Source organism: Vicugna pacos, chromosome 16, assembly GCF_048564905.1.
Source record: "Vicugna pacos chromosome 16, VicPac4, whole genome shotgun sequence".
NCBI lineage: Eukaryota > Metazoa > Chordata > Mammalia > Artiodactyla > Camelidae > Vicugna > Vicugna pacos.
The window spans coordinates 37,592,506-37,618,549 of record NC_133002.1 but is presented as its reverse complement, the minus strand read 5'-3'; the positions used below and the strand labels follow the sequence as shown (position 1 = coordinate 37,618,549).

Genomic DNA, 26,044 nt, shown 5'->3' with positions numbered 1-26,044 from the left:
GCGATAAAGTCTCCTGGGTGGGGGCTGGGAGGGACAGACTGACTCTGGCTGGCTCGAGGTTCACACGGGAGCTCAGAGGAGCGACACCCCCAGGGGGAAAGACCAAGAGCATCGTCCTTGTGAGAAAGTGAGCTGGCCTGGAGTGCTCCTTGGACTGGGGAGGGAGAAGGGGGACCCAGAGGGAATTTTAAGGCCTGTAGTGAGAATTCAGGCCCTTGGTGGGGTGGCTTCACCCGTCCAGCTGGGAGGGTAGGGAGGGAGGCACAGGGACTCTGAGACTGCCCTCCACTCAGGCCCCGCTCAGAGCAAATGTTGCGATGTCCTTCCTTGTCGTGGACTCGCGGGTGCTGGGGGTGGCTCCCCTCCAGGCAGCACCCTCAACTCCCATCCTGGGGGGGGGGACCCTAGAGCCCCAGACCTCAGGCCACAAGCCCAGGTTGGGTCTGGAGGGAGGGGCTGGCCAGACGGACCTGCTCCTGTCCCGACAGATGACCGAGACGGAAGCCGTGCAGCTGAAGGAGGAAGGGAACCGACATTTCCAGCTGCAGGACTACAAGGCCGCGACCAAGAGCTACAGCCAGGCCCTGAAGCTGACCAAGGATAAGGCCCTGCTGGCCACGCTCTATCGGAACCGGGCAGCCTGTGGCCTGAAAACGGTCTGGGCTGGGGAGGGGCAGGGGGCTGAGGGTGTGGAGGCAGCCCCCTCACCCTGATCCCTGTGTCTGTCACCCAGCCCTCTCACCTGGACCCCTCAGGGTGGAGAGCGGCACCTCCCACTGCTTTCCTGGATCCCCCGCCTGCCCCACTCCTCTGCGAGACAGAAACGCATCCAGATGGGAACCAGCCTAATGGGAACCGGCATTGTGCCGGTGGGGAAGGTGGGGGCTTCTCATATGTTATTTTGTGGCACTTTAACGACAGCCTGGGAGGCTGCTGCTGCTGCCAGGCCCATATCACAGGCAGAAACTAAAGGCTCAGAGGGCTCCATCACTGGCCCAAGACCTCCAGGTCGTTAGTGGCAGAACTGGCTTCAGTTTGCCTGATGCCAACGCTCACCTGCTTTTCCATGCCCAGTGAGGGGTGCTCCTCTGGCCTCTGACAGTGGCAGCTCCCAGCAAGCCCTCTCTGCACCTCGGGGACCCTCTCTGGCTGTCTCTGCATTGGACCTGCACTGAGTTTCTTCCTTCCCCATCTCTCAGGAGAACTATGTTCAGGCGGCTTCAGATGCTTCGAGAGGTGAGGCCCCTCACTTTGCCCTTGCCCTCCCTACCCCACCCCCACCCCCCCCACCCCACATCCCTGTTTTGTCTAAGAAGCTCTCGAGACTCACACGAATTACAGATTGTATAAACGTCACCCTAGGCGTTGTAGGCGGGGCTTCAGTTGGACTGCCCTTATGTGGAAGGAGAGCTCGAGGAAAGCCAGACTGGAGTCACATTTTTACATATTAAACATGCTGGAGGCAGCTTCTCTTCTGAGAAGGATGCTTGCAGAAATCCTTTTGTCACAGTAATGACACAGCCAGTTTGTTGTAAGTTAGGATATGCTCACAGTGGGGCGGGGGTGGGGTGTCCCCAGAACCAGGGCATCAGCCTGGTCCACTCTGGGGGAGGCCAGGCATCCTGAGGGGAGGACACTAGGAGAAACAAACATCCATCAGCGCTGGCCTTGGCGTGCCGCAATAGCCTATAGGATAGTGTGTGATCATTAGAATAGAATGGAATTGAATTAAGAGTGATCAAAATGGGAAGTCTCCAGGCCGTATTTTTAGGGCTATAATATGCAGGGTGAAGGGGATTTTCCTCTGTGCAGGTCTGTGTTGGATTTTGATTTGGCCACCATTATTTAGGAGAAACAGAGATAGTCTGGAGTGAGTTCAGAAGGGAGGGGCCCAGCTGGGAGGGGACATCCCCTGAAAAGCAGCTGAGAGAAGTGGCAATATTTAGCTTGAGCTCCCAGGTGGGATGGAGAGCTGCTTTCAAATACCTAAAAGGCTGTCACAAGGAGGAAGGATTGGATTTCATCTCACAGGTTCCAGGGCTGGACTTAAAAGGGCAAGTTTACAGGGAGATACATTTGGTAGGAAGAAGGAAGAGCTTTCTGCCTTGGAAGGAGGGAGCTCCCCACTGCTGGAGGTATGCAAGCGCCAGTTGGATAAGCACTTGGCAGGGATCATGGAACAGAGGCTGGAGCATCAGACATTGGATGAGATAACCCTTAAGCTCCCTTCCAACCTTGAGACTGTGATTCTTTCTGCCTCCCTAACAAAGGGGAGCCTTGGGCCAGATAGTCTACTTGGGTTCATATACTCCAAGACATAGAAGCCTTGGAGTTGGGGGCAGCGGTGGGGGATGGAGGAAGGTGGTCTGCAGCCCAGCCCCCTGAGGCCCTCCCTGTCTCCCTCGTTAGCCATTGACATCAACTCCTCGGACATCAAGGCTCTGTATCGGCGATGCCAGGCACTGGAGCACCTGGGGAAGTTGGACCAGGCCTTCAAGGATGTGCAGCGCTGTGCCACCCTGGAGCCACGGAACCAGAACTTCCAGGAGACTCTAAGGAGGCTCAACATCAGCATCCAGGAGAAGGTGAGCGGGTCCCCTTCCCACGAGCCCTGGTTACCTCCTCTTACTCCTGGTAGGGACAAGTTAGGGGAACAGGACCCCAGGGCAGGGCTAGCCAACCTCCACACTTTTGGATGGAGTGGGCACGTGGCAAAGAACAGCCGAGCAGGTGCACCTGTCTGTGAGTGATCAGAGACGCTGTGATGCTTATCCGAGCATGCAAGCCATCCAGAAGTAGAACATCAGTCATTCAAATTCCAGATGGAGGCTTCTTTAAAAAAATTGCAACTTAGTATGTCTGCAATACAATCTCCCTCTCTTTCTAGGACGACAAAGGCAGCAGGAAAAATCTAGAAAAAGTGAAGGGAGGATGTTACTGGGGAATGGAGGAGAGCCAGGAACCAGTAAAGACAGGAAATCTTTTCTAGGAAAATGAAGTGGTGTTAGGAGAACTTGGACCGGAAGTGAAGAATCCTGCACGCTAGTCCTGGCTTAGCTACCAATTTTCTGAGGGGCTCCTTGGGGTGTGGCTTCTCCACTGTAAGAGCAGGAGGGTAACTGATCACGCAGCTCCGTGCTCCAAGACACAGTAACTCCTGTGTGCCTGGGGCAGCCCCCCGGGGGGACCACAGCATGATGTCCAGAGGGCAGACCCAAGGGCTGACAAAATACAGACTAAAGAGTGATCCGAGTAGGGGTGGTGAATGAGAGATTCCCCCACCCCCAAGAAAGGAAACGATCCCAGGAGGGAAATAGGCGGCACTATGGACCAGCAGAACAAAGCAGTGGGAGGTACCGAAGGAGCTGGCAAGATGGGAGACGATGTTTGGTTAGGTCATTTTATGAAAGTTTCAGAGCATTGGGGTTGGGGTTGGGAGAGTGAGGGATGAGACATTTGAAAATAATGGTTTTAATTTGCTTAAACAGGGACTTGAAAACCATTTCAGGGTCTGTAGATATATATCCTGTAGATATATTTTCTGTTTTAGCCCATATTTAAATATCTACTAGGTAATTGTTTACTTAACTGCAAAATTGTGGTGATGATACTTTGCCTTCCAAGAATTGTGAAGACCAAATGGGCCAGTGAATGTAACTAGACTGTGAGCTCTGTGGCGCAAGGACTTGATTTTGTTCACAATTCTGTCCTCGGCATCTATCAGTGTCTGATTCGTAGTAGCTGTTCAGTAAATGTTTGTTGAATGAATGAATGATGGAGGGCAGCAGGAAGACTAGTTACCCTAATACTAACTGAGATGAACTTTATGTGGAGCCGACTGAAATGATACGGATGTCGGCCTGCCTCATTTCCCACTCGCTCCTCTCTCCTCAGCTCCGTGTGCAGTTCTCCACAGACTCGAGGGTTCAGAAAATGTTTGAAATTCTCCTGGACGGAAACAGTGAAGCCGATAAACTGGAGAAGGTGAGTGCTGGGCAACCATCTGGTCAGCAGAGGGCGCTCTCGGGACCCGCTGGGTAACTGCACATCGGCTGTAGGCTCCGCCCCCAACGCCCTGCCAGGTTGCGGGACCGGGAGCCGGGAAGCGGCTCCTTGGAGGAAGCGGACAAAAATGGGCCAAACGTTAAGCAGTTTAGAAAACAAGGTGAATTATAAAAAGGACCAGGATTAGGGTGACACCAGTGAGGAGAGTCATGCAGCAGGGTTGGATCCTGTCTTTATATTTTTATGTTTTGTTTATCACGGAGTTTTTTGCATTGCACTGATTTTGATATTTTAAAATATTGCAATAAATATCATTTATCTTGATTACAGAGGTCTTTGGTGTCCCTGTAAATTTTGCATCCAAGGGGAGTGTCTTACTTGCCTCACCCTAGTTTTGACCCTGAGATACAATGACACATTAAAATGTTTTATTCTATTTCAAAATATTGCAAAAAGTCATTCTGAAACATGAAAATATTTATTCATAATATTATCCTCTTAGCCAAATTTGTTGCATTAAAAAATGTTTCTTTCTATTCCTTCAGAGGAAAAAAAATGAACATCTGAATATTTATAAGAACTTGACAGTGCCTGGGGAATTTTTTAGTTTTATGGTCAATAAGTCCATATAATATGCAAATATCTTTTATAACAAACACTTATGAGGATTTAATGAGTTGTTCTAGATAAAAGCGCTTTGGAACGTACAAAGCCCTTGACTGATAGTGATGACGGTTCTGCTAATGCTTGCCTGGAATTCCCTGATCAGCCTCCTCCCCAGCATCTTACTCTCCATCTATTTGCCCACCTCTTCCTCTTCTTGCCTCATGAATTCTTTGCCCAACCCCACGGTCTAAAGTCCTGCTCCAGTCCTCCTCTCCAGATCTGGAGATTTTGACCCGCAATTGGCTGCCTGCGGTTACAGAGGGCCAACTGTACTATGCCATTTTATATAAGGGACTGGAGCATCCATGGATTTTGTTATGTGTGGGGGTCCGGAAACCAATCTCCTGTGGATACTGAGGAATGACTGTACATGTATCCTCAAGGAGGAAGGTTTTTGGTTGGGAAGATACTTGAAAACCTAGCTCAACTGTCTACTTTTATAGAAATGAATCTGGAGCCCAGAGAGGTGCTATGACTTGCTCAAGGTCACACAGCTAGCAAGTGGCAGAATCAGCACTCAAACCCAAGGCTTTCAAATCCCAGCTAGTGCTTCCTCTGCCCACAACCTCCAGCCTCCTGGAGCAACCCTGCAACTTCAGATTACCCTGAACAGATGAACAGAAAAATGTCAAAACCATATTCAAGGAAAAATTTTAAAGGAAAATAATTCTCCATGTAAAGACATTTCACTTCTGTTAAAAAATAAACTGAGACATATTAACATTTTAAAGAGTTCATTTGAGCAAAATCTGTTTGCACTGGGCAGCGCCAAACCAGAAGTGGTGAGGGACCCTCCACCGACAGGGACTAGGAGAAAGACTTTCACGGAAAAGAGGTGGAAGCAAAGAAAGGCAATTATTTGATTGGCTGTGGTTTAAGCAATTACATCACTTGGGAAAGCCTACTTAGCTGTTTATGATTGGTTGTCCCTAAATTTCAATTTCTTAACCTTAAGGCAATACAAGGTTAGGTTTGGGTTTGCTTACTTAGTTGTAAGGCTTTGAAGCCACCTCAGTCTAACAGCCTCCTTAATTGAACACTTCTCTACCTTTAAAAATTTCTTATCCACACGCATATAGACACAGTTTTATTTTACCATAAGTGCAATCCAAGTGAACCGAGGATTCTGTTTCTACTTATCAATGTTTTTTCCAAGTTACTAAGGAGTCTTCTCATTTGTGACTTTCATGGCTGAAATACAGAACTTTACTGCAAGCCACTTTGTTTCTTGTTTTGAATTATGTTCTTGGGTCACGTTTCCAGGAATGGGATTACAGGGCGGGAGAATATGAAGATGTCTTGAAGACCCAGTCCTCGCACCAGCTCCTCACCTTGGCCCATGGCCGAGACCTCGGTAGCTAGACCTCCCTCACGGCCTTCATGGTTTCCTCCCTCCTTCAGGCTGCCAACAACCTCATTGTCCTAGGCCGTGAGGAAGCAGGGGCAGAGAGGATCTTCCAGAACAACGGCGTGGCCCTGCTGCTGCAGCTCGTGGACACTAAGAGGCCTGAGCTGGTGTTGGCTGCGGTGCGGACCTTGTCGGGCATGTGCAGTGGCCACCGAGCGAGGGTGAGGGCGGGGTGGGGTTCATGGCGAGGATGGGTGCCAGTCTGAGGACCTGGAGTGGGCATGTGGGCAGGGCGTGGCTGGCATGACAGCCCCTGATACAATGTCTAAGGTGCCCCCCTTCAGCTGTGGTTGCCTGGTCCCGGATCCAACAGAGGCTGACCCTCTCGTTTTCCTTTGAGCTGGGAGTGGGTCTAACTAAGCAAAGATAAATTCATTGAAAGTGGTTATGAGGAAGAGCTGAATGTAAAGGCTATGAGAGTTCACTGTTTTTCATATTAAGTCTTTGGAATCCAGAGTGCATCTTACACTCAGTCCATCTCAAGTGGACTTGCCACCTTGCATGTGTTCAGTGACTTCCCCAGCACGAGTGGCTACTATATTGGACAAAGCAGCTCTGCACCTCTGGAAAGGGGCCTGGCTTGTGTCAAAGGCCTGTCCAGGCCATGGGCCCCATGAGGCATCAGCTGCCTGGGCGTGCGTCCCTACTGCCTGGGTGGCTATCACCCACCCCCTAACCTGCCTGGCAGCTGGAAGGGAAGGGAAGTGCAGGCAGCTGACTGTGGTTCTTGCTGGGGTGGGGTGGGGGTCATCTAGGCCACAGCGATTCTCCACGCCGTCCGGATAGACCGAATCTGCAGCCTCATGGCCGTGGAGAACCAGGAGATGTCTCTGGCCGTCTGCAACCTGCTCCAGGCCATCATCGACGCTCTGTCTGGGGAGGACAAACAAGAGCATCGAGGGAAGGAGGAGGCCCTGGTTCTGGGTAGGAGACAGTCTTCGGTTTTGGTGCCGGGGGGTAGGGGGCAAGGCAGAGTCAGTTACCACCTCGGACTGGGCACTCCCTCTATATAGAGGTGGTCAGGTTTTATTTTTCCATTTATTTTCTGATGATGAAAGTAACAGAGGCATAGCAGCGTTATTTACAACAGCAAAAAGGTGGAAGCAACCAAGTGGCCATCGACGGATGAATGGATAAACAAAATGTGGTGTCTACGTATACAATGGAATATTGTTCAGCCTTAAAATGGAAGGAAATTCAGACACGTGCCACAACATGGGTGAACCTTGAGGAACATTATGTTAAGTGAAATCAGCCAGCCACAAAAAGACAAGTACTGTATGATTCCACTTATATGCATTTTCTAAAACAGTCAAACTTACAGAAACAGAAAGTAGAGCGGTGGTTGCCAGGGGCTGGGGGAGGAGGAAATGAGGAGTTATTATTTAATGGGTGTGGAGTTTTACTTGTGTAAAATGAAAAATGTTCTATGGATGGATGGCGGTGATGGTTATGCAACAATGTGAGTGTACTTAATGCCCTGAACTGTACGCTTTAAGATGGTGCATCTTATTTTATGTATTTTTATGCAATTTAAAAAAGAAACAGAGGCTTATTGGAGATATTTGAAAGATTTTAGAAATATGTGAAGATGAAAAAAACAAGCCAGTCTCCAGATAACCACTATTATCACTGCCATGTGTATCCTTTCAGTCTTTTTTTCTATCCATCCGTATAAATATCTATTTAACAAAGCTGGAATTCAGCTATGGGCGGTTTTGTGTTTTTCCCCTTTCTAAGCATTAGTATTGCATACCATTTAATATTCCTGAAGAGAATTCCTTTTGACTTTAATAATTATTATTTTGACATTTGTCTCATTCCTGCATATATACACATACAAGCTCATGTTTCTTCCTGCACATCCAGGTCCTAGACATCATTTTCGAACTTCCTGCTCAGCCTGGGAAGGGCACAGAGGCAGGTTCACTCATAGAAAATTTGATCTTAAATAATTCTATTATATTCCATTGTATGGCAATATTATAATTCATTAATCAGCCCTATGCTATTGGAGATTTAGATTGTCTCTAATTGCATGCTTATAAAAAAATTTCAGTTGCCATTCTTTATGTAAATCTGTTTGCATTTGTAATTATTTTCTTGGAACAAATTCCTAGAAACTGGAGTTAAATGCTATGAATGTAAATAAAGCTCTTTCAGATTCCTTTCTGAGGGTGCAACAATTTGTGCTCTCACCAAGTGATGATAAGTATTCTAGTCTCAAATCATTCTCACCAGATTCGAATACTGTCATTCTTACAGATACTCTCCCAGTCAATAGCTAAAAATTATCTTGTTTGAATTTTTTAAGTTAACTAATGATATTGATCATTTTTCCTTATTCTTATTAGCCATTTGGTTTTGTCTTGAAAAGGCTTGTTCATGTTATCTATTTTTCCTCTTGGAGTATCAGTGTTTTTCTTATTGATTCAGCAGAGCTCTTTGGAGATTAGTTAACTTTGACCTGTCTGGAGTCCTGAATTCCTGATGTGGTTCTGACTTACTGTTGTAATGATCAGCAAGTCATGTTCTTTCTCTGCACTAGAATCACTGGAGGGTCCAAGATGGCTTCACTCATGGCCGGCGGTTAACTGGACGTGCTGGCCAGGGCACCTTAGTTTTACTCCTTGTAGCCTCTCTGGCAGGCAGCTTAAGTTTCTATGTAACATGGTGGCTGCATTTTGAATGGACAAGCCCACTGTGCAAGGGTTTTTAAGCCTCTTGGTGTGCCATAAGATCACAAGGCCAACCCAGGGCCAGTATGGGAGGAGACTCCCCGAGAGCATGTTTCATTGGGGACTGCAACTTCCTCAGGAGGTAGTGAGCTGTTGGACATCTCTGCTGAACGATTCTTCCATATAGTGATTTCAGCTCTATCTGCTTGTAGCTCCACCCACCTCTGGTCCCGGTTCTGCCCTCTGGAGTCTCACAGAGTAAGTCTCATGACATACCTTTATCTCATGTCCACTCATGTCTTTACTTCTTTCGTTAAATAGCCCCATTTCTTCATCATTGATTTATATGACACGACTTGGCGATTTTTCATTTTCTACCTGCCTGCCTTTGGGCTCCAACTCAGAATGAGGACAAAAATCTCCAAGTTCCAGAAAGGTCAGACAGGGCAAAAGCAGGAAGAGGCATTTGCTTTTAAGGTCCGCAGTGAACAGGGAAGAGCTGGTATCCCAGCAAAGGCTTGAAATTCAGGCTCCCAGCATGCCTGAATTTGTGGGGAGTAAGATGTATGTAGGGATGTAAATTTCCTTTCTGGAAAACATTTTATTAAATCAGTGTAGTAGAAACTGCATGAAGCATCTCTGGATCCCTGCCAGTCATTGCGTGGGAGTGAAGAACTTTCTAAGAACCAGAGCTGTTCAAGTATGGAATAGGCTGTTGCAGAGGTCAGTGTTCAGAGTGGCTGGAGGACCCCTTGGGGGTGTTGTTTAGAGAGTTCCCTTCCTTTTTTTGGAGTGAGATGGGCAATACTATACTTCCCTGGGAAATTCCAAAATCTAGGAAGCAGTGGATTCAGTATTTCCAGAGTCCTTCCAGAAGCCTCTGCCATCACTGGTTCTACAGCCCTAAGACTCCCTGGTCCTTTCTGTTTACCACTGTCCTCTCCTTCCTCAGACACCAAAAAGGACCTGAAACAGATCACCAACCACCTGCTCGACATGCTGGTCAGTAAGAAGGTGTCTGGCCAGGGCAGGGATCAGGCCCTGAACCTGCTCAATAAGAATGTCCCCAGGAAGGACCTTGCCATTCAAGACAACTCGCGCACCATCTATGTGGTGGATAACGGTGAGGAGATGGGAGGGTCGGGGCTCACCCCAGCCTTTCCAGTGGGCAACCAGGGTACCAGGCACCTAGCAGAAAGTGGAAGGGGTACGGCTCTTGTCTGGGAGAAGTCTTCATTCCCAACTGAAAAGCTGGGAAAGTGTATTAGCATATTAGGATCCACCAGTGTGCTGGTGAGGGTGGAGGTCAAGCTTCTGAATTCAGGACCTGAACACACGCAGAGAACACAACACACTCAGAAACATCTGGGTGGAGTTTCCTGACAAGCGAGGAAGTCTGGGGGAAAGAGAATATAAAATAGTATTTGAGGGAGGTTATATGTCAAGGCACAGATTGTCAGCACTGGTAGAGACCTCTGAGATCAACTAGTCTTGATTTTGTAAATGTGAAAATAGAGGCTCATAGCAGGAAGGGGGTTGCTTAGGTTCGGGCAGAGTCAGGTGTAAAACCTGGCTCTCCTGGCCCCACCCCAGGGATAAGCCACTCTGGATAAGCCATGCGCTGCCCAAAGGCAGGCTGGCGAGAGCTGGAGGTAAGACACAGTTGAGTGAGGGGGCTGCTTGTGAGGACAGGGCTCAGCAGGCATCTTCCACCTGCTGCCGTCCATCCCGCAGGCCTGAGGAAGATCTTGAAGGTGGTGGGGCAGGTTCCAGATCTGCCGTCTTGCCTGCCCCTGACTGACAACACCCGCATGCTGGCCAGTGTCCTCATCAACAAGCTCTACGATGACCTGCGCTGTGACCCGGAGCGCGATCACTTCCGCAAGATCTGCGAGGAGTACATCACGTGAGTTTCCTGAAGGGGCGGGCTCTGTATTAGTTATCGGTGGCTGTGTAACAAGTTACTCCAAAATTTAGGAGCTTAAAATGAGAGAAATCATTTATTGGCTCACAACATGACAGCAGTTTGTCAGAGGCTTGGCGGGGTAGTTCTGGCTTTGGGGCTGACAAGTTACAGTCACATGTGGGCCTGGGCTGCAGTCATCCGAAGGCTGTCCTGGGGCTGGGAGATGTGCTTCCAAGATGGCACACTCATGTGGCCCCCAAATCGTACACTTCTCCTACCTCCTCCTTGGCCAGTTTTCTTGACCATGCTTGCCCTGTGTTTTAGGGGCAAGTTTGACCCCCAGGACATGGACAAGAATGTGATTGCCATCCAGACGGTGTCAGGGATCCTGCAAGGCCCCTTTGACCTGGGCAATCAGCTACTGGGACTGAAAGGTGTGATGGAGATGATGGTGGCGCTGTGTGGCTCAGAGCGGGAGACAGACCAGCTGGTGGCTGTGGAGGCCCTCGTCCATGCATCCACCAAGCTCAGCCGTGCCACCTTCATCATCACCAATGGTGTGTCGCTGCTCAAAGAGATCTACAAGACCACCAAGAACGAAAAGATCAAGATCCGCACGCTGGTGGTGAGTGGGCCGGGTACCAGATTCATCCGGGGCACAGGGACACCCGGAGAAAGGAGACGTGAGGAGACCACGCGGCAGGAGGCACCCAGAGCAAGGGGACAAGCAGGAGGCTATGAGAATATGGATTCAGAATGGGGGATCCTGCTGCGGAGCCCTGACGACATTCGCCCCGATGCTTTGGAGTGAAATGAACACTGCTGAGTTTTTGTCCAGCAAGTAGTTTTAGTGCAGACTCCAAAAAGTCAGTTTAGGGGTGTGTAGGGGGGTACAGCTCAGTGGTAGAGTGCGTGCTGAGCATGCCTGTGGTCCTGGGTTCAATCCCCAGTACAACCAAAAAAGTCAGTTTCTACATAGCATAGTTAAACCTGCTGCATTTTATTCCATTTTATTTTTACGGAAAATACTTTTATTGACCTTTTTCTTGTCAACAATTACAGTGAGGATGTGAGTCATTGATCTGGTTTTTCATATCAGTTTTAAAAAAACGAATTTTATCTGCTGCCATGGTGGGTTTTCTCTTACGGGAGACATTTTTTCCCCAGGTAAACACCTGCCCATCCGAATTTGTCACCCACAAAATATGATTTCACTGCCAGTTTTTGTGTCATACGTTTTCTCATTGCGATTTCAGATCTGGTTACTATTCTCCTGTGCTGATTTTTCAAAATGAAGACACAAAGCATCCCTGGGGGGGAGGGGTAGGGTAAAAGCCTCCAGCTTTGTGGACGTCTACCCTAACCGGGAAGCCTCAGGGAAGGCATCTCGGAGGAGGTGACACCTGAGCTGAGTTCTGTAGGACGTGCTGAAGTTTATCCAGGCAAAGAAAAGGGGCAAAGGATTCCAGCCCCAGGGACCTGTTTAAGCCAGGCCTTGTCCCCAAGTCTTGGTGTCTCTGATCCTCCATGTCTCCCCTCCTCCGCAGGGACTCTGTAAACTTGGCTCTGCAGGCGGCACAGACTACGGTCTCCGGCAGTTTGCTGAAGGGTCCACAGAGAAGCTGGCCAAACAGTGTCGCAAGTAAGGGGGTCTTATTTCCCCAGGCCCACCGTCTCCTCTCCAGGATGTGCCCTAGTGGATGCCAGATAGGCCACCGACCTGCTGCCCACTCCCCTGAATCGCTTCACTCTTGCCCCTGGCATCCTTCCCCAGTGCCTCCCCTCCCCCAGGTGGCTGTGCAACGCATCCATAGACACCCGGACCCGGCGATGGGCAGTGGAGGGCCTGGCCTACCTCACGCTGGACGCTGATGTGAAGGATGATTTTGTTCAGGACATCCCTGCCCTGCAGGCCATGTTTGAGCTGGCCAAGGCAAGTGTGGCCCTGACCTCTGGCCTCAGGGTTGGTTGGATTTGGACTCACACAGCCTCCCCTGAGCCTGAGAAATTGGATCTCTGTGTCCTCATTCTGACTCTACCCTTTACTCTTCATGTAAACCGGGGTGGGTCATTTCTCTTTTCTGATCCTCATCTTTCCTCTTCATGCCTTCCAGGCAGTGGGAGGATGAACAAGAGGTCGGTTTTTTTTTTTCCTGGGACTCCTGGGACTGAGGTCTTGAAGGACTGAGAGGTGGTACCTAGCATCTTCTGGGCCCGCCCCTCCTTCCAAGTCCCTCCCAGACTCCTTTCCTCCTCTGCTGGACCAACCCTCTGGCTCTTTTTCATCACTAAAGGGCGGACGTATGGGAGGGAGTTTCCAGCAGAAGGAGTCCAGCCCCCACCGCGTCCCACCCTAGTCTGATGGAAAGCTTTTGAAAGGGGCACAAAGCAAAGAGGACACTCAGAGGACCCCCATTCATGCTCTCAGGGGTGTTGTTGACGGGGCAGGAGAAACTGCTGCCCACCTTATGCGAGCAGAGCCAAGAGCCGAGAGAGGAAGCTTCTTGGAAGCAGCGGTTTGTTCTCAGTTTCCTTCTGCGCCTGTCCCCTCTTCTCCCCTACCTCCTGCCTCCAGACCCCTGACAAGACCATCCTGTACTCGGTGGCCACCACCCTGGTGAACTGCACCAACAGCTACGATGTCAAGGAGGTCATCCCTGAGCTGGTGCAGCTCGCCAAGTTCTCCAAGCAGCACGTGCCTGAGGAGCATCCCAAGGTGGGGATGGGGGTGGCTGGGAGGGGGCCTATACCACCAGACCGTCAGAGAGGTTTGAAGGAAAGTTAGTGATGTTCAGGTGCTGTGCAGTCTGTGTCTGGGAGGATTTGGTGGAAGATACAGATACATTGAAGAGGATCATGGTCAGTTTCTCCCACTAGGTGGCACTCTGTTTTTTCTTAGTTTTAGTATTCTGTGGAGGGGGAGGGGGAAGGGGAGTCAGTAATTTGTAGTCTGAGAGACCAAATGGAGGCCATGATGAACGTTTTGCAATTTACGTGTTGATTTCATGGACATCAGACAGTTGTATTTCACGTTTTCCACATTTATAAAAACTTCATTTTCTGGGATATCCGGGTTTGGGGATCTGCGTACGAATGATGAGAAGAGGAAGGATGTGGTTAAGCAGCAGCCCAGATGTCACAAATCCCCTTGCGGCCCTCCCCACAATGATTCCCTGCACACAAAGTTGTATTTTGTGTGTGGTTTGCATGTGAATATATGTGCATCACACTTCTAGCCAGTAAAGCAGTTAGTTTTTTTTAAATGATCAAAATCATATAATCATGATGCAAAACAAACAAAAAGGGGGACAGTTAGGGAAAGAACATGGCTGCCTGCAATTACATCCTCTCCCCACTGACCACTGTCGGCCTTTTTGTTTATCACCCACCAGAAGCTCTTTTGTTCTGTGCATTTTTTCCTTTTAATAGTTATAATCAGAATGTGGTCATCATTTTGTACCCAATTTGGGAAAAATACTCCAGGGGTTTTCCCCCTTGCTATAACATTCTCTAAATCAGTTTATAAAGCTGCATGGTTTTTCATGCAAGCGAGTGTGTATAGCATGTTCTGCTGCCGTGAAGTTCAAACTTGGCTTCTAGAGATTTCCCATGAGCTCTCCAGCTACTCTAAGGATTATCTATATGGAATATTTAACTCCAGGGCAGACTCTGGGTTTCCAGCAAAACCCAATCCATTGTTATGTCAGCTCTGTCCGCTCTCTCTCCCCTCTCACTCCTGCCCACCTCCCCTCTCTCCCCTCTGCATGCTCACCCTGATGGAAAGCCAGCCTTCTGCAAGATAAGTCACGTATGGGTCATCTAGTGATCTAGTGTTTTGGATGCTCCTTCTATTTCACTCCTCTGTGAATGAAGAGTCTTTGAGATGGATTTCCTTACCATCATTTCATCTCCCCAGGACAAGAAGGACTTTGTAGACATGCGGGTTAAGCGGCTTTTGAAGGCTGGTGTCATCTCGGCGCTGGCCTGCATGGTGAAAGCAGACAATGCCATCCTCACCGACCAGACCAAAGAGCTGCTGGCCAGGTGCGGCTGTGGCAGGCCAGGGCTGGGGGCTGAGGGGCCCGGAGGCAGGAGGCTGGGCAGGGAGATAGAGATACTGGGGGAGTAAGTGAGGGAATGAGCCACTGGGGGCCTGGAGAGGAGACTGAAGGAGGTCAGCATTGAGAAGCGACATGGCAGGTGGGCCATCACAGGTGCAACTGCATTGGGAGGAAAGAGGTCACTGTCCATTCTGCTCACCTGGTTCCCAGGCCCTGCAGTTCCCGAGATGAAAGGCACTGATGTGCAGCCCGATGTGGAGGCAGACAGGCTCACAGTTACAATAAAGTGTAGTGGGTGCCACGAGGAGGGACATATAGAGGGCTGGTTGGAGCACAAGCCGTGGTACCCAACTGGCCAGACTGGAGGGTAGGTGGGTGGGCAGTCTGGAACGCCTCCTGGAAGATGTGACAACTCAGGGGAACCCTGATGAACAAAAAGGAGCCCCTCAAATGCAGTGGAGGGAAGGGTTCCAGGCAGAGAGAACAGCGTATGCAAAGACACTGAGGATGGAGGGAGAATGAGCGATTGAGGACAGGATTCTCCTGGAATATGCCTGGAGCACGAAGTCCTGGGGAGAGAGGGGTGCTAGATGAGACAGAGAGGGAGGCAAGGGCCAGAGCACAGAAGTCCTGAGGTGCCTCCATGTTGAAGTTTCTCCTGGGTGGCGGGTAGCAGGAAGCCATTTGTTATGAGCCTGAACAGAAATAGGGCAGCTCTTTGCAGCTGCATCTGGCCTCATGTCCTCCCCAGCCACTTATGTCCATGGCAGTATCTTCCTAAGGTTAGTTTTGGGGCAAGCGCACAGGGGTGGCACTTCCCAAGGTTTCACTGGGTCTAATCTGTTGGCTCGTGCACTGAATGTCCTTTATCCTTGTCCTCCAGGGTATTCCTGGCACTGTGTGACAACCCAAAGGACCGAGGCACCATCGTGGCTCAAGGTGGTGGCAAGGTAATTGGGCGAGATAAGTTTCTTGCCATTCTAGAAGGTGCTCCAATGGGGAAGAGCACATGCATGTGTGTGTCTGTGTGTCTGTGTGTGCGTATGCTCCTGGCCTGGCCCAAGAATAATGCACTCCCTGCCCCAACCCAACCTCCTGGAATACGGTCATTCAGAGATCTCTGCTGTCTGTGCCCAAAACCAACTTCTGTCTGAATTTATGATGTGGCATGAGATTTACTATGGAATCTTATTTTTCCTCCTTGCTTTTGGAAGGAACAGAGACCTTGGGCTCCGCTAGAGGAGACTTGTTGTCCGGTCCTCATTTGTCCCCTTTTTAGCTGCATAACCTTGGGCAAATTACTTAGTCTTCCTGAGCCATAGTTTCCTCATCTGTAAAACGAGGGGGAAAAAAATCACACACTCTATACAAAAATAAACTCAAAATGGCTTAAAGACTTAACTATAAGACAAGATATGATAAACCTCCTAGAAGAAAACATAGGCAAAATATTATTTGACAGAAATCTTAGCAATGTTCTCCTAGGGCAGTCTACCCAGGCAATAGAAATAAAAGCAAAGGCAAAACAAAAGAAAACATAAAAACCCAAAACCAAATGGGACCTAATTAAATGTATAAGCTTTTGGACAGCAAAGGAAACCATAAGGAAAACAAAATGACAACCTACGGAATGGGAGAAAAGATTTGCAAATGATGAGACTGACAAGGGTTTAATTTCTAAAATACATAAACAGCTCATACAACTTAATAACCAAAAAACAAACAACTCAATCCAAAAACGGGCAAAAGACCTAAACAAGCAATTCTCCAACAAAGACATACAAATGGCCAATAGGCACATGAAAAATGCTCAATATCACTAACTAACAGAGAAATGCAGATCCAAACTACAGTGAGGTACCACCTCACACCAGTCAGAATGGCCATCATTCCAAAGTCCACAAATGATAAATGCTGGAGAGGGTGTAGAGTAAAGGGAACCCTCCTACATTGTTGGTGAGAATGTAGTTTGGTGCAGCCATTATGGAAAACAGTATGGAGATTTCTCAAAAAACTAAAAACAGACTTACCATATGGTCCAGCAATCCCATTCCTGGGCATATATCCAGAGGGAACTCTAATTTTTAAAAGATACATGCACCCCAATGTTCACAGCAGCACTTTATACAATAGCCAAAATATGAAAGCAATCTACATGTTCATCGACAGATGACTGGATAAAGAAGTGGTGGTATATTTATACAATGGAATACTACTCAGCCATAAAAAAGAATAAAATAATGCCACTTGCAGCAACATGGATGCACCTGGAGATCGTCATTCTAAGTGAAGTAAGCCAGAAAGAGAAAGAAAAGTACCATATGATGTCACGCATATGTGGAATCTAAAAAAGAAAAAAGAAAAAAGAGGACACTAATGAACCCATCTACAAAACAGACTCGCAGACATAGTAAACAATCTTACGGTTACCAGGGGAAAGGAGGTGGGAAAGGATAAATTTGAGAGTTTGAGATTTGCAAATGTTAACCACTATATATAAAAATAGATAAAAAACCAAATTTCTTCTGCATAGCACAGGGAACTATATTCAATATCTTGAAACAACCTTTGATGAAAAAGAAAATGAAAACGAATATATGTATGTATATGCATGACTGCGACATTGTGCTGTGCACCAGAAATTGACACACTGTAACTGACTGTACTTCAGATAAACAAATAAATAAATAAATAAAATAAAACCAAATGTTTGTGGCAAAAAAAAAAAATCACACACTCACTTTGCAGAATGTCACAAGGATTAGAGAAAATTCACTTAAAGTGTTGGCTCACGGTAGGCATTCAATAAATGACTGCTGTTTTGATTAGGTTTGACTTAGGCAGAAAGCAAACCATCAGCGTATCGATCTGTTTATTTTTCCAAAAGCCAAACAAACGTACGGATGGGTAGGGGAGAGTGTGAGTGAAGACCTCCACGTGTGCTGGGAACTGGGGGAGTGAATCTGTGATTAAGAATTTCAGTGTTTTCTGTGATGCTCAAGAACTGACTACCTTGCTGAGTCTTCCTGAACTTCGGGTGGAACAGACAGCAGCTGGAGAGGGAGGGCGCGGATAGAGGCCTCTGCATGTCTGTGACCGAGGAGTGACTGTGCCCTTTCTTGCAGGCTCTGATTCCTCTGGCTTTGGAGGGCACAGATGTGGGCAAAGTGAAGGCAGCCCACGCCCTAGCAAAGATCGCCGCGGTCTCCAATCCGGACATCGCCTTCCCTGGGGAGCGGGTGAGCGACTGGGGGGGTCAGAGGGGGTGATGGGAGGAGTCTCCTCTGCTCCCAAGGACCTTTCCCCTTGTCACCCTACCCCTGGCCTGGGAGCGGGGGCATGGTGCCCTCACGAAGAGGCCAATGAATTGGAGGTGGGTGGATTCCAGGTCTGGCTCTGCCTGAACTAAAAAGGCTATCCTCTTGGAAGCTCAGTTCTCTCGTCTGCAAAGTAAAGGAACTAATCCTGCCTCTCAGGAGCACTGCGAAGGCTGAATCACACAGTGGGCAGGCAGGTGCTTTGGAAATTCTAGAGCTGGGCAACTATAAAGGACTGGGGGAACACGGTATCCATCCGACCACACCTTGACCCTCTCCCCCATAGGTGTATGAGGTGGTGCGACCCCTTGTGAGACTCCTGGACACAGAGAGGGACGGGCTCCAGAACTACGAGGCTCTCCTGGGCCTCACCAACCTGTCTGGGCGGAGTGACAAACTCCGGTGAGTGGGATGTGGAGGGGGCAGGGGTGAAGAGAGGCGTCCTGAAATTGAACATGTCATGTGTACTGTGTGTGCTTTCCTTGGGGGACAGGATCAAAGGCAGGGGGTAGAAATGACTGTGAGAGGGATCTGAGTTAGCACTTGGAAAACCACATTGAGTGTACAAAGTCAAAGGAACTATAAAGACACTTTCATCTGAAGTAGTGAAAAAAAGAGAGCAAGTGGATGGGTGGGGATACCACGTATTCCTTCTCGGAAATGGGGGATCATGGAGTATATGGAATGCATTGGGTTGAAATTCTTTTGATTGTGAGTGGAGAAAACTTACTCTAACTCCAAACATAAAGGAAAGTTAATGACTCGTGTAAATAAAAAGTCTGGGGTAGTCCGGATTCAGGTGCGGCTTGATACAGGGGTGTCAAAGCCGTCCCAGGTCCTATTTCTCTCCATGTCTTCTGTCTGTATTGTCTTAATTCTCAGATGGGCTTCTCCCCTGTCTCATAATCACAAGGGCTGCTCCAGATCTCATACCTTCTTGGCTTCATACCCAACAGGAGAAAGAAAGCCATTCCCCAGCAATGATACAAAAAAATCTCCAGCAGGGTGACTTGTTTATCCCAGACCTGTTGCTATGGCCAAGATGCTGGGCTCTGTCACTGGGTGCCCCTCTTGGAGGTGGGGGTGGGATTAATGCCACCTACACCATGTTGGCTAAGGATGTGGGATGGCCCAGGGGTGGCCAAAAACACCAAATGCTCACTGCAGAGGACTCAGTGGCCTCTCTTTCTCCACCCCTCACACCCTAGGCAGAAGATCTTTAAGGAGAAGGCCTTGCCAGACATTGAGAACTACATGTTTGAGAATCATGACCAGCTGCGGCAGGCGGCCACCGAGTGCATGTGTAACATGGTGGTGAACAAGGAGGTGAGGGGGGCTGAGGATGGGGATGGGGGCTGATCAAGGCACGGAGAGTTCGGCCACAAGGTTGGGCCTGGCGTGAGACTGGGGGCTGTTACAATGGTATTAAGGTAGCACTTTGCCAGAGAACCCAGGAATCCCTGAGTCTTTCCTAGATTACAGCACCTCTCCGTGTAGGGACCCCCAGGAGAATATATGCACAAAGGAGACAAAGGAAAACATACAAAATAACATCATCCCCAGCTGGGGCTTTGACCCCAAAGCTTGGGCTGGATGGGGTCAAAGTGCCATTTCCCCAAGTTACTTCCTAAATAGTCTCATAGGCAGGGCCTCTTACAATCAAGAGAAGCTGGACCACTTGCAACTGCTGCAGCTCCACATATATAAAAGAATGAAGCAGGGCAAAAACAGTTACAAACAATTTTAGAATATGTTAAACATTACCATTTAATGAATGATCACTGTTTCCATAGAAACTGCAATGCACTAGGATAATGCAATTCACAGGATAATTACAGGATTTGTAAAAACAAAATGAATTCAGAACGTGTCAGTGGCTTCATGGTCCAGTACTGGGATAAATTATCACCATGCGATGAATGAATGTCTTTCTTTCCATCCTGCTGGAACACTGCTGTGTCTGTAGGTATTAGCCTCATCAGAGGTAACAATAGGGTGGAAATCTGAGGTCCTTCGTTACCATGAGAACCAGGCCAAGTGGCCCTCCTGGGTGCTTACGTAGGGGTGAGTTTGAGAGCCACTCTGTTGCCCTCAATTCTTTTTAAAATTTTTTATCACTATATTACTATTTTTTTAATGGAGGTACTGGGGATTGGACCCGGGACCTCGTGCATGCTAAGCACACGCTTTGCCACTGAGCTGTACCCCCATCCCACCCTCAATTCTTCCCTCAAGTCTTGGATCTTCTCCCTGTTATAGGAGGAAAACCTGATCCATGAAAGCCTGTTAATCAAAAGAAATAAAGCTACCACGGGTCACCAGGGAGCTGGCCTGAGGCTGGGCTGGGGGCCCGGCAGCCAAGTGGGAGGAGAGAGTATGTCCAAAGAAAGGGGAGGGGTGAGCCATGGGAGGGGGAATCGCCTTCCCAAAGGAGCACCAGCTGCCACAACAACCCAAATCAAAATGCTCAGTGGTCCCAACAGGACAGAAGCTCATTTCTCACTCACATCATTTCTTGCTCACGTTGGGGTTGGAAGGTTCACTTCGAAGCAATGACTTGGGGATCCAGGCTTCTTTGATCATCAGTAAGTATCACCAGAGCCCTGCCCCACAAAGAACTGTCTACCCCTCTGCCACCTTGGGAGTGGTCTGCGTTCAGATGGCGAGTGGGGAGACAGACCACGGCACGGGGGAGACCCCTGTAGCACTCAGCCATGATGGCCTGGAAGTAACCCCTATCACTTGCCTTCCATGAGGAAAACTAGTTCATGGCCGCATTTGGTCCCCGGGCCCTGGGAGGCTCTTCTCCTGGCTTTCAGGTTCTTGGGAAGCTGCATTCCTCACCTGGTGAATGGTACAGCAGCTCTTGAGTACCACATAAACTACACAACTGTCCCTTGCTTGCCAAGCCTCTGTGCCTCAGGGACTGCAGAGTCATTTTATGGCAGACCCTGAAGGCCCATCTGTGGTGGGAGAAAAAGTCTGGGCTTCCCCAAAGAGAAGAGAAACACGGCTCCTCAGGAACATCTCCCCTTCAAGAGTCTGGGCCTGCCCTTTCCCGAGGGGTGGAGAGTTGAATGCAAAAAGAAGTGATGGAGGATGCTATGTGGGGAATCCCTTATTCTCTTTAACCTTTTAGCTGGAGGAGTTGGTAGCCCCTTCAGCTAATCAGAGAAGACTTCCTGGAGGAGGTGTCATGGGCGAGCCGCTCAAAGGAAAACTCCGAGGGATCTTGGGTCAGACACTGTGGCTCAGGATGCATCTTTCCCTCTCCAGGCTGGGCAGGTGGGGGCATTTTTCTCTGAGCCATCTGCCTGCCTCCCCTAGGTACAGGAGAGGTTCCTGGCTGATGGGAATGACCGGCTGAAGCTGGTGGTGCTGCTTTGTGGGGAGGATGATGACAAGGTGCAGAATGCAGCCGCAGGGGCCCTGGCCATGCTGACAGCAGCACATAAGAAACTGTGCCTCAAGATGACTCAAGTGGTGAGAGCGGGCCCTGGGGGCAGGAAGAGGCTGGGTGGGCTCTAGAGAATCTCCCCACCCTGAGACCTCACTGCCCTGTACGATCCCCTGGAGGGAGGCCAGCCCCCATGGTAACTCTTCCCAGCCCCTTGGGGATCTGTTCCTACCACCTAAAGAGAGAAGACTTGATACACTTCCGCCCCTTACGCTCGTTATTTGGACTCCCTAAGTGTGCCACCTCAAATTGCCCACTGCCTTTGGTGGCGCTTATGACTCATTACTTAAGAATAATAACAACCACTTAACTACTGCTGTGGAGCCCCCAAGCTCCCCCAGAGAAGCGTGGATGTGTTTGGGGTACCACAGGGAGCTCGCAGTTTGGTAAAGTGGCGGCAGATTCTCTTTAGTGAATGTGAAGACCAGATCCTTTGGAGGGACTGTGGCCATCTCGAGAGGAGTAATAGGAGTGATGTTGACACAGTCACAAACATGGGGGTGCAAAATGAAACTTTCCTTGTTTCACCAAACTGAACTTAAGTTCGTGGGCATCATTGCCACTGACAGTGAAAAAAATGTAAACATCTCAATTCAAACATATTAAAGCGAGTCTGCTTTAAAAGGCAGGCTCTTTTAGTCAGCTTAAGGTAAGTGTGTGTGTGTGTTTTCTCTAAGTTCTACAGGGGTTTATGCTGTGTGTGTGTGTGCGTGTGTGTGTGTGCGTGTGTGTGTTTTCTCTAAGTTCCATGGGGGCTTATGCTGTCCTGGCAATAGAGGAGGGGTCTCTCTCTGAGATGTAACTCATCCTGCTTGGTCCTTGCCTTCAGCACTTTCCCAAAGGCAAGTTTCTCAGAACTATAAGGTGTGTAAGAGTCACCTGGAAGGCTGGTTAAAACACTTCTACTAGATATTCTTTTTCGTTTGTTTTTTAAATGGAGGTACTGGGGATTGGACCCAGGACCTCGTGCATTCATCGAATATTCTGATTCAGTAAATCAGAGGTGGGGTGCTCTGCGACTCCTTCACTTACAACGCTCCAGGCACTTCTCTAAGTGTTTATGTCTATTACATCATTCCACACTCCCAATGACCCTGTGCAGTGGGCATGATGATTATTACCCTTAGTTCTAGATGAGGAAACTGAGCTCAGAAAAGTAATAGCCTAAAGCCACACAGCCAGTTAGATAGGAGGGGACTGAAAGCCTTCAGGACTGCTACCCACTCCTGACCACTTCTTTTGTCTTCCCGAGGGACTCAGGAATCCTGGCTGCATTCCTGTCCCTGGGAGCGATGGGTGCTGGACCCGTGATCAGTTACCCATCAGTGTTCAATCATTCCCTGAGCCCTACCACAGCTACCTGAACTTTCCTTTCCTGTCTTTGTGATGGGAGAATCAGTGCAGAGTTTACAAAAATCTGCTCAGAAGCTCAGAAGCAATCATTTGCCTTTTCTTCCTGTGTCTGTCTTCCCATCTGAGAGGGGTGCACGTAGAAAGGTATCCCTGCTGACTAAAGAAGGGTGTAACAGGCACGAAGCAGCAAAGGGGAAATCATTGGATCAGTGCCTGGAATCATCACTCCTGTCCACATCTACTTTGGGGCTCTTACGATGCTCCAGCTCCCATGTTAAGCTCTTTCCATGCGTCATATCACTGAATCATCACAATGCTGTGAGGTAGGCATAAAAGATGACAGATGAGGCTCCCAAGGCTTGGAGAGGTTAAATAATTTAGCTAAGGCCATACAGTTGGTAAGGGGCTGAATTGGGACCCGAACACTAGTCTCTCTGACTCCAAATCCCATACTGATAACTATTCTATTCTGTTGCTCATGTGTGTCTGTTGAATGATATGTCTAGCCTCCTGGTTCTGTTCTCAGCTCCAGCCCTGTGTCCTGGGGTGACTGGAGGGGTCTAGAGTCCTGTTTTCCCCAAGCAGCTTCACAACCGGGAAGGGAGGAGAGAGATGGGGGAGGAATGGAGGAGAGGACACATTCCAGACCCCAGTATTAATTCCAGTTGAAGTCAGGGCTAGTGGAGTGCATGCCTAGGGCATGCCTCTAAGGGCACCTGGGTGGGCAGAAGCAGGCATTGCATATGTGCCCAGGGTTAGAATCCCCCTTGCTGAACACTCTCCATCCCCATGCCACTCAGGCAGGCAGTGGGCCTGTCCTTTGCTTCTCAAGATGCTTAAAAATTAAATGGATGGGTGAATGTTTGCTCTTTACTATTTCCAGCTGTGTGACCATAGCTAAGTTATTTCCTTTCCCTGAACTCAGTTCCTCCACTTATAAAATGAAAGCACTGGATTATCTCAAGTTCCTTCTAGGTCTCTGATTGCTGCCCTGGCCCTGGTAAGGAGATGGGCATCACCTAGCGAGTCCCAAGGGGCTCCAATAGGCAGAAGCTGAGACCCAGACAGATAAGCAGATACATGTTTGCCCTCTCAGAATCTAAGCCTGGCCAATGCTTTCTGTTTATCTAGTCCAAAATCTCATTTGTCTGTCCCCCAACTGATTCCTCCAACCCTTCTTTTTCCTCCTCCCCACCTCCAGACGACTCAGTGGTTGGAGATCTTACAGCGGCTTTGCCTGCATGACTGCACGTCAGTCCAACACCGGGGCCTGGTCATTGCTTACAACCTGCTGGCAGCCGATGCTGAGCTGGCCAAGAAGCTGGTGGAGAGTGAGCTGCTGGAGATCCTGACTGTGGTGGGCAAACAAGAGCCAGATGAGAAGAGGGCAGCAGTGGTCCAGACAGCTCGGGAATGTCTCATCAAATGCATGGAATATGGCTTTATTAAACCAGCGTCTTAGACAGGAGCCCAGGGGATGCTGGGGCTGCTCCTGCACCGTGCAGAGTTCTGAGCTGAGACCTCCTGGGGTGTCAGTTCAGCTGGGGATCACAGCAGTGACAAGGAAGCCTCCATATAAAAGACGGACGTAACTGCTCCCTGAGTTGTGACTCTTGCCCTTTGCTCCAGGAAAGATTGGGTCTTTCATTAGCTCTCTTACTCCTTACATCTTTTATGTTCCAGAGATTCCTAGAATAATTTTCATCTGTGATTAGGAAGATAGGTTGGGGAATTCTTTCTGTACCCATTCCAAAGGCCAGGATAAGCGGCTGAAGTTCTTTATGTTGGAAAATGGGTTGTGTGGTAAGCTAGGACCTAACAGGTGTGTGAATATAAAGGTTAATGCTGGTGTATCTGGATGCTGATCTGTGCTGGTTTTTATATCCTCCCTTCCATACTGTTTGAATAAGCTGCTTAGAAATGCATGCTTCAGCTACAGTGCCCTGTCCCAGCCAACTGTAATGGAAATATAGTTTATGTTCAATAAACGGTGTGACATGAATTTTGCAATTTGCTTGGGGAAATCTTCCAAGCAAGATGGATGGGATGAATATAAATAAGATCAACTCAAAATACTTTAAGAAAATAAAAAAGGAATTCATTGGTTCATATATCTTGTCAATACAGGGGAAGGCCTGACATTGTTAAATCTAGGGCTCCAATGTTGTCATCTGATATTATTTTCTCTGTGAGTGACTTTCTCTCTCTCTCTCTCTCATCCCCCGACTTTGATTTCCTCTGGGTTGAGCTTAATTTCTGGCAGGCTCCTTCCATGTGGTGGGAAAGACAGTCTCCAGAAGTTCCAGGCTTCCATAGTTGTTATGGTTCATAGTTATGGAAGAGAAGACTATTCTTAATAGCCCAGCAAAATTCCCAGGGACAACTCTGATATATCTAGTTTGCATTACATTTCCATTTATCACATTAACAGAATAAAGAAGAAAAATAACGTGATTATCTCAATAGATGCAGGAAAAACATTCAATAAAATTAAACAATTCATGATAAAATGTTTCAGTAAATTAAAATTAGGAGACTTTCTTAGTTTGATAAAGATTATCTACAAAAATGCTACAGTCCAAATAATATTTGATGATCCCCTGAGATTAAGAATGAGACAATATTTGCTATTAGCAATTCTATTCAGCTTTCTACTGGAGGTTCTAGCTAGTACAATGAGGCAAGAAAAGGAAATGAAAAACAAAGATTGAAAATCAAGAAATAAAACTTTCAAATAATTCACACAACAGGACTATACATGTGTGCATGTACATATATATATATGGGAAAAATCTACAGATGAACTCAGAAATGATACGTGAATTTAGACAGAAGGTCAATTTACAAAAATCAATTGTGTTTCTGTATACTTGTAATGGGAAATTAAAATTTAAAAGATGATGCCCTTTACAAGAACATAAAACCACATCAAATACCTAGGAATAAATCATGAAAGACACTGAAGGACTCTACATAGAAAACTATAAAATATTATTGAGAGAAATAAAAGAAAATCTTTATAAATGAGAGATATCATGTTCATGGATTGGATGACTCAACATTACACTGGAGATGTAAATTCTCCCCAAATTGATGTAGAGATTCCATGAAACGCTAACCAAACTTTGAGCCTTTTTGGGGACAGAGACTGGTAAGTTGTTTCTGAAATATATATGAAAATGCAAAGAGTCAA

The 26,044-nt window shown here is 48.1% G+C and overlaps 2 protein-coding genes across 12 annotated transcripts in view; one reads left to right on the top strand and one right to left on the bottom strand.

Annotated features, from left to right (window-relative positions):
* The first annotated feature begins 52 nt into the window (after nucleotides 1–52).
* UNC45B (unc-45 myosin chaperone B) lies at nucleotides 53–24,317 on the top strand. The gene is made up of 20 exons (XM_072938917.1): nucleotides 53–127; nucleotides 489–656; nucleotides 1,200–1,236; nucleotides 2,410–2,585; nucleotides 3,895–3,984; nucleotides 6,073–6,240; nucleotides 6,835–7,003; nucleotides 9,710–9,880; nucleotides 10,492–10,663; nucleotides 10,988–11,288; nucleotides 12,211–12,305; nucleotides 12,455–12,596; nucleotides 13,239–13,379; nucleotides 14,580–14,707; nucleotides 15,608–15,674; nucleotides 17,850–17,963; nucleotides 18,328–18,443; nucleotides 19,250–19,367; nucleotides 21,369–21,524; nucleotides 24,053–24,317. The coding sequence occupies exons 2-20, from the start codon at nucleotides 489–491 to the stop codon at nucleotides 24,311–24,313; spliced, it is 2,790 nt and encodes a 929-aa protein (XP_072795018.1). The 5' UTR covers nucleotides 53–127; the 3' UTR covers nucleotides 24,314–24,317.
* The window catches only part of LOC102534891 (leucine-rich repeat-containing protein 37A2), a 95,329-nt gene continuing 83,965 nt past the window's right edge, over nucleotides 14,681–26,044 (bottom strand). For 10 of the 11 annotated variants that reach the window (XM_072938908.1, XM_072938913.1, XM_072938907.1 and 7 more), the window contains one exon: nucleotides 16,833–17,068. In XM_072938908.1, the coding sequence (XP_072795009.1) occupies nucleotides 17,002–17,068 (67 nt within the window). In that variant the 3' untranslated portion in view covers nucleotides 16,833–17,001. Of the gene's footprint in view, nucleotides 16,056–16,832; nucleotides 17,069–26,044 lie in introns of those variants that run through there. The other variant, XM_072938906.1, reaches the window with a different exon arrangement.